The 7,652-nt window shown below is 35.3% G+C and overlaps 1 protein-coding gene across 4 annotated transcripts; it reads left to right on the forward strand.

The window, feature by feature from the left end:
• Window positions 1-3,397: 3,397 nt before the first annotated feature.
• Window positions 3,398-7,233, forward strand: LOC133856614 (uncharacterized). Of its 4 annotated transcripts, none has more exons than XR_009898233.1 (5): window positions 3,398-3,667; window positions 3,960-4,074; window positions 4,546-4,704; window positions 5,159-5,228; window positions 6,750-7,233. XR_009898233.1 is itself a non-coding variant. In XM_062291671.1 (5 exons), exons 3-5 carry the CDS (start codon window positions 4,659-4,661, stop codon window positions 7,106-7,108), a joined length of 471 nt encoding a protein of 156 aa, XP_062147655.1. In that variant the 5' UTR covers window positions 3,425-3,667; window positions 3,960-4,074; window positions 4,546-4,658; the 3' UTR covers window positions 7,109-7,233. The 4 variants fall into 4 exon arrangements, 1 of the variants encoding a protein (XP_062147655.1); XM_062291671.1 differs by having other exon boundaries at window positions 3,425-3,667; window positions 5,163-5,228; XR_009898234.1 differs by lacking the exon at window positions 4,546-4,704 and having other exon boundaries at window positions 3,407-3,667; window positions 5,163-5,228.
• The last annotated feature ends 419 nt before the right edge of the window (window positions 7,234-7,652 follow it).

Genomic DNA, 7,652 nt, shown 5'->3' on the forward strand with positions numbered 1-7,652 from the left:
TACTTGAGTAGTTAAACTATAGGGCATTAACCTTATTTAACATATTAATTTAACAACTCTTATTAGATTAGATTACAATCACATATTGTAATATATTTATCTATAAAAGCTTGAGGCATATACATAGATCTAAAAGCTAAGCATTATAATTAGAACCAATTCATTATTAGTCCATAACTCTTATGAATTCTATTTTGATATTAGTTATGTCTATTTCGATATCCAAATTGTTATCTATGTTTATTTGACTTACTCGTTCATCAATTCTTGTATTTCTTTTATATCTAGTTATTTACTTACTTCATCTACTTATTCCCTTGTTACACTATACTTTTATTTCTTCTTTTCTTTAACTATTTCATTTTCATTTTTTTTTTTATTCTATTAGACACCACAACAACCTATTCTCTACTTTAATTGTATTTGCCATTTACACAAAAATGATCTAAATACATTAACTTCAAACTCATTTCTGACCAACCAACACTTAAACAACATTCAACAATTTAACACCAACATCATTCGGCCAACCACCAAAATAAGTGCCCATCAACTACCCTTTCAACAAGCACCATTTCTCCTCCATTTTCCTAAGCCATTCAGCCTACAAACAATGTCAATTAGAATAGCCCAATCAGCCATAAAAATTACTACCAAAACATGACTTCAACTCTTCTCTAACAAACCAACCTAACCACAAATGACAAGTTCAGCTACCACCAACTCACACGGCCACAACAAGAGATTAACCAAACCTTTCCATAAAAAACAAACACCTATCATCAACAACAACGTGACCCCCTCTACATCAGACCACAAAGAAAAGCCAACTAACCTCATTAATAACCAATTGGCCATAACTATCAAGAGCTACCAAAAATCAACATAAAAATGCTAGTCAACAAACCACAATCGAGAATTGCAAACCATCTCTAACAAACCCCCAAACTGACCATCCACAAGAATCAACCACCGAAAGCTCAAAGACCTTAAGAGAAACAACAACCCAATTGGCAAAACTCAACCCAAATCATTGGAAATCATCTAAACCAAATTTGTATTCATCACTAACAAGCTTAGATCAGAGTAACTACTAAAACTTACCTTGCTTGCTAGTTATGTGGGTCCTCGAGGTGCTAGAGGGAGCAACCAAGGGTAGAGATCGTTAGAATAGGTCGATATCCATTGCTCTAACTGCTGTCTCCATGCCACGATGGTGGCCCAACCACCACAGCTCCAAAACTGCACCACCTACGACCAAAAACCTACATTCCACACTCTCGGGTTCTCTCTCACGTTGGGTCTCTCTTAGCTCATCTCTCTCTCAATTCATCTTTCTCGGATGGATGGGTAAGGGGCGACGAATCAACCGGGAATATAGGAAGAGGAAAGGAAGAAAGGAAAGAGAAGAAGGATAGGGGAAGGTAGCGTGCGGGAGAAGGAGAAAAAATGAAGAGAAGAGAAAGAGAAAGGAAAAGGAAAAGAGAGAGGGGCGTGCATAAAGAAAAGGAAGGAAAGAAAAGAAAGAGCTGTTAATAGGTGGAGTTTACAGCAAAGTTGCAGCCTTTGTTGCATATCTAGCCTTTTTTGTGTTTGTTTTTCCTACTGGTGGTTGTAGCAGTTGAGTTGTTTGGTTGTTGTTCTCAGTTTGAGAGAACTTGTTCTGGTTTTCATTGGAGAGATTGTTTCTTGTTGTGTTTGGTTTTATAAAGTTTGAATTCATCCAAAAAAAAAAAGAGGAAGAGAGAGAGAGAGAGAGAGAGAGAGAGAGAGAGAGAGAGAGAGAGAGAGAGAGAGAGAGAGAGAGAGAGAGACGTGTGTACATGTGAGTGGTTGAGGAGAAGATAAGGCTATCTTCTCCCAGCCAATCTCGGCTGACACGTGACAAAATGGGGATTTCTATTTTATTTCAATGCCCATATTTTTATAAATTACGACAGGACCCCATGTCTTATTAATCCTATCATTTGATAATTAATATCTAGGGTTAAATACCTTACACACCCCTGTAGTTTCAAAACTTTATTTTTTACCTCTTGAGTTTTCATTTTTTTCATAGTAGGTACTTGTGCTATGAAAAAAGACAGAAATGGTACCTTTGTCCATTTTTCAGTCTAAAACTAACGTCTGACCATGTCATCGGACACGTGTCGACGTAGCACCATGTCAGCGTTGACATGGCTACTATATTTTTTTATTTTTTATTTTATTTTAAGGACTTTTGAAAAATAAAAAATAAAAAAATTCTAGGGGTGGCCAAGGGCCAAAATGATGGTGGCCGAAACCACCCCCATTTGGCTTGAAGGTGACTCTGCCACCCCCATTTGGCCTGGAGTGGTTTGGCCACCCCCAATGACCAAAGTGAAAAAAAAAAAAAAAAAAAAAAAAAAAAAAAAAAAAAAAAAAAAAGGCTTTGGCCCTCGAGGTGGCCGAAGGGCCAAAGTGAGGTGGCCGAACCACCCCCAAAATTGGCCCTCGTGTAATTTTTTTTTTTTAAAAAAAAAAAAAAGAAAAAAGAAAAAGAAAAGCTTCAAATAAAAAACCAAAGTACCATTTATGATACTTATTGATCACAGGGGTACATCATGAAATTTATAAAACTAGGGGGTATACAATTGAAAACCAATGTACCATTTGTGATACTTAATGAAATCATACGGGGTAAAACATGAAATTAATAAAACTATAGAAGGTTCAAAGTTACATAATTCACATACATATGTCAAACTACAAGTTGGCGCTGAAGTGGTGTTAGGGGACAAGTATCACAATATTACACCAACACATGTTGGATGACGTGACAATCCGTTAGTTTTGGACGGAAAAATAGACGGAGGTACTATTTCCGTCTTTTCCCATAATACTTGTACCTCCTCCTATGAAAAAAATAAAAACTCAAGAGGCAAAACATAAAGTTTTAAAACCACATGGAGCAATTAGATATTTAACCCTAAAATCTAACCCCACATTTAATCTAATTATATTTTATCAATACAATTAATTATTTATTCTACTAAAACTCATTATTATTATTATTATTTATTTTTTAATTTGATTTCCTTTTCCTAAACTTATTTTGTTTCGGTAATATAAATATTATTATCTAGAATTAAATTATTAGACTTATCCTATTTAATAAATATAATTAATTTATATTAAATTCTTTATTTATTTTCGTGGTTGGTACACAGTATGTCACCATTGTAATAAGTGTGGGAAAAGTAGAAGTGTCGGCGACTGGGACTAGTTTGTTAGAAGTTGGGGACAATTGCATGGAAATACATGTACTCTTTTGTCAGTATATCACTGACGCTATTTACTATACAAACACACATGCCCGACACAATGGGAGGGGTTTGTCGATTTGATAGTTTGATTGAACCCCATCACGTTGTCTTCGCCATTCACAAATCAGATTCAGAGCTGCTAACTATATCGTAGACGCAGATACGACACCCCCATACGACTCGGATGACGTGGCACGTACAGTCAGCGATGCCACGTCAGCATATTAGAAAAACATTAAAAAAAAAAAAAAAAAAAAACCTGAGAAGAAGAGGGGGTAAAACGAAATCTGAAATCATTTTCATTTCTTCTCCCCTGTTTTCGAGCCCTAGCCTCATTTCTCTCCACCGTCAAGAGTTACCACCGGCGACGCAAAACCCAGGTTTGTGTGTTTGCTTGTGTTGGCATCATTTGTTGTTCTGATTGGGCTTATTCTGGTTGTTGATTCTAGAGAGCTGCTATTTCGTTGATCTGGGTCTTTTTCGTTCATGTGTTTTTATGGTGTTTGATTCATGGCATCGGTTCATGGTTCTTGTTGGGTTTTTTTTTTTACTGCTCATCATTGCGTTGTATTTAGGAGGTTGGATTTCACGATTCAGGTTTTATGTCTGTCCTCCTTGTGATTTTCAAAATGCCTCACTGAACTACTCCATCTCGATATGGTCTTTATTCAGGATTGATAAGAAAGGCTACACCATATTGCATCATGTCACCGACACGGGGAACTATGATGGAGGAACCAAACCTGGTCCTGCACTCCAATTTCAAGAGGAGTTGAAATGGTTTGAGGTACTTCATCTGCATGCCTTAAATTTAATTTTGCTAAGCCTTTGTACTCAAATTAGAATATTGATTAAGTTATTAAATTCATGATTATTTTATGTTATCAAAACATTCAGACCATTCAGGCACAACTATTATATTTCGGTATGATGTTTTGGATCCTTTCAAAAAGTTTTGAGGAAGTTTTTGTTGTATAAACGGCAATGGGTGTACTGGTCTTTCAAATTAGTGTACTGTACGTATATGTTGAAGTGCCCAAATGAACTAGCTTGTTGACGATGGGTATTCGAGGCTTGTTAACATGGCCTTTAACAGTGCACATTCAGAACTGGCATGAATTGTTAGTTCCATTGCAAGGTTTTTTTTTTTTTCCACGGTGTACTAAAGATGAGGGTTGTTGTGTGCATTTTCATCTAACTTGTTTGTTTTTGGTGAGCTATTGTTGATATGTTTCGATAACAAATAACAATATTACAGATTGTTTCTGCAATGGAACTAACAAGTCATGCCAGTTCTGAATGTGCACTGTGAAAGGCCATGTTAACAAGCCATGAATACCCATCATCAACAAGAGGAATAGTGATTTGAGCATGGACAAGAGCATGCTAGGAGATCTGGATAATCTTCCAGAGGAAGGTAAGCTCAGAATGTCTGCCATGATTGACTAGCTCCAGATCCGTGAACCCATCTAGATTCATGTGTTCCCTTTTGAATCCTGTTCATGAATTTGTTTGTATTAAATTCAAATCCTTTGCTTTAATCAGTTTCTTGAGTTTTCTCTAAATATTTTGTGATTCTTAGCTCACACTACAAAAAACTCTGCATTTAGTGGCGTGTTTACAGTAAAGTACTTTTTGACACCTCACTAATTAGTGGCATATTAAAAAGTAACACTTCACCAAAATAACTAGTGGCGTTTTGGACTGACACACCACTAAATTTGTGGGGTGTCAGTCAAACACGCCACAAAAAATGTTAATTGGACTGCGCCTCCCCACTCGGCAAGACCCGCCCTCTGCAACAAAAACTCTACTCTCTCTCTCAATATCTCTCTTTAGCTCTATCTCTCTCTCATCTCTTGCTCTCCCAGCCAGCTCCGCCCAGGTCCAACGCCATCCACCCACAACCGCCGAAGACCACCAACGCTGTCCACTTGTACGGTTAGTGCCTCTCCGATTTTTTTTCTTAATTATATTTTATTATCTATATATACGTGTTTAATATATGTAAAATACATTACTTATCAAAAAATATATATATATATATATATATATATATATGTGTGTGTGTGTAAAATACATTTATTGTTGTTTGTTGTTTTAGTTTTTGATTTTTGTTATTGTTTGGTTTTTGAGGGATTTTGTTATTGTTTGGTTTTTTGTTTTGAATTGAGTTTTATATTTTTTTAAACATATATAAATTGGTTTTGAATTGGTTTTTTGGATACCCGAATGGGTGTGCGTAGTTCTAGACCATCTTCTATATGCGATTTTTGGACGTTCGAAGTGTCTAAAAATCTCATACAAAATGTTTATGATAATATTACTGGTAATCACATTCAATATTGTGTTTTTAAAAAAAAAAAATTATAACGGTGTTTAGGAGCTCGTACATAAAGTTTTTTTTTTTTTTTTTTGCTTCTTCTTAAACATGCATGTAATAAAAGATTGTTAACTTGAGTCCCATATCATAGTATTAAATTTCCATTGTCTTTGAAAAAGAGAAAAATATACCACTAAACAGTCTAAACTACAAAGCTAGCATTGTTTCTTAAAGAAGTTGAAGGTAGACTTTAGAAAATCCCTTCACACTTTTAGGGTTGGTACATACGTACGAATGTTGGATGTATTCTACTTCTTCTAATCATTTTAACAAACTAATTAAACAAGAGAGTGAAAGGAAGAGCATCTTCCACACACAAAATACAAACAAAGACTTTTAAAAGATTACAAAAAAGAAAATTATAAAAGAAAATAAAAGAAAAGAAAGAAGAAGAAACAAAGAGATAAAAAATCCTTTTGCCTTAAACTTATATACTTTCAATAATAAATTAAAATAAGGATTTATATATTATTCCGATCATATAGTGGATATAAATATCCATTGTTTTCATTTATTCATTTATTTTATGTTTGGTCACCTTAGACACGTACGGCCTCCTCATTTCTGCAGCCTTAAAGGATCTCATGGTTAGCTGCGCGCATGTCGTAATTTCAGCATGTTTAATTGTCAAAGGTGTCAAAATTTCAGTAAACATTTCAAAAACATGCATGCATGATTCTTTTTGCAGCTCATGTACGTTGCCTCTTAGCTCTATAACATGTGGTTAATTATCAACTCAAAACCACAGCTTATGCCAGTAATTGTCGCCAAATTTTAGGAGAAACTTTGCTTATTATCTTCAACTTTCATTGTTTTGAATTGTAAACGTTAGTGATGCTTTAGGCGTCATTAGTTTAATTTCACTCTATATTAATATATGCTTGTTGTAGAATGGAATGGCATTTATTTTTAGTGTCCACACACCTCTTTTATTTTTATTTTTGTGCTAACCTTTTAGATATTTAATAGAATAATTGGACTGAACTTCCTTTCTCATTCAAATATTCAAATTTTAAAACTTAGTATGAAGTCTCATAAACTTAGTATGTTCATTTGTTACTATTTTGTATTGTATGTAGAGAGAAAGATGGATAAGACTTGGATGACAAAGTCTAGGGGTACAAGAGAATACAGAGATGGGTGTAGATCGTTTGTTGACTTCGCAGTTAGTAACTGTAGGATCCCTAATGGAAATATCCACCGCCCTTGTAAGTCGTGTCGAAATAACCAGCGCCACCCTCCCGGTGTCGTACTTGCCCACTTGACAGGGGGTAAGGGAATAATGACTACATACACTACATGGTTTTGGCACGGTGAGAAGCATGTACGAGGTCCTGTTGCAGGTTCTTACTCAAATCGCTCGGCCGCAAATGTTGCTTGTGGAAGCACAGAACAGGGTGGCAACATGCACGCAAATTGTGATTGTTGTGATTGTTGATTATCGATAAAAATGCAAATTGTTGTGATTGTGTTGATCATGGATTGATGGAAATGTAATAGATTAGGGTTTAGGATGGATTGATCTTAAACCGTAAAATAAAAGCATTAATCCGGATTGCAGAATTTTCTTGTTTTAAAAAAAAATTGCCTTAATTATTGGCGTGTCAATGGTTGACACTCCACTAAATATAGTGGCGTGCCAGAACGAGTGGCGTGTCAACCAGTGACACGCCACTAAATCATAAATACTGACTTCTTGATTATTGACCTTGTAGAAAGATCACTAATCACAGGTCATTGTTGTTTAGTGACCTTTCAGACATCCTGAAAGGCCACTAAAACTCGGTCACAAAAATCATGTATTTTTTAAGTGTCAATGATCTGCTCGAATTTAAAATCGACTAATGGTCCTTCTTTGAATGGTTTATTGCACTGTTCAAATGCTTTAGTTTGAATGAAGTTTAGGTGTGAAAAGTGGGTTTATAGTTGATCTTACAAAAAAGGGTCTCAAACCCCCTTTGACTGATGTTTATTTGTTTGTT

Source organism: Alnus glutinosa, chromosome 14 (assembly GCF_958979055.1).
Source record: "Alnus glutinosa chromosome 14, dhAlnGlut1.1, whole genome shotgun sequence".
NCBI classification, from domain to species: Eukaryota; Viridiplantae; Streptophyta; class Magnoliopsida; order Fagales; family Betulaceae; genus Alnus; species Alnus glutinosa.

What these genes read in the sequence shown, in the direction of transcription:
- LOC133856614 (XM_062291671.1), top strand. Translation starts at nt 4,659, where the DNA reads ATGGACAAGAGCATGCTAGGAGATCTGGATAATCTTCCAGAGGAAG. An exon ending in GGATAATCTTCCAGAGGAAG is followed by an intron (nt 4,705 to 5,162) that starts GTAAGCTCAGAA and finishes TCTCCCAGCCAG; the next exon opens with CTCCGCCCAGGTCCAACGCC. An exon ending in CAACGCTGTCCACTTGTACG is followed by an intron (nt 5,229 to 6,749) that starts GTTAGTGCCTCT and finishes TATTGTATGTAG; the next exon opens with AGAGAAAGATGGATAAGACT.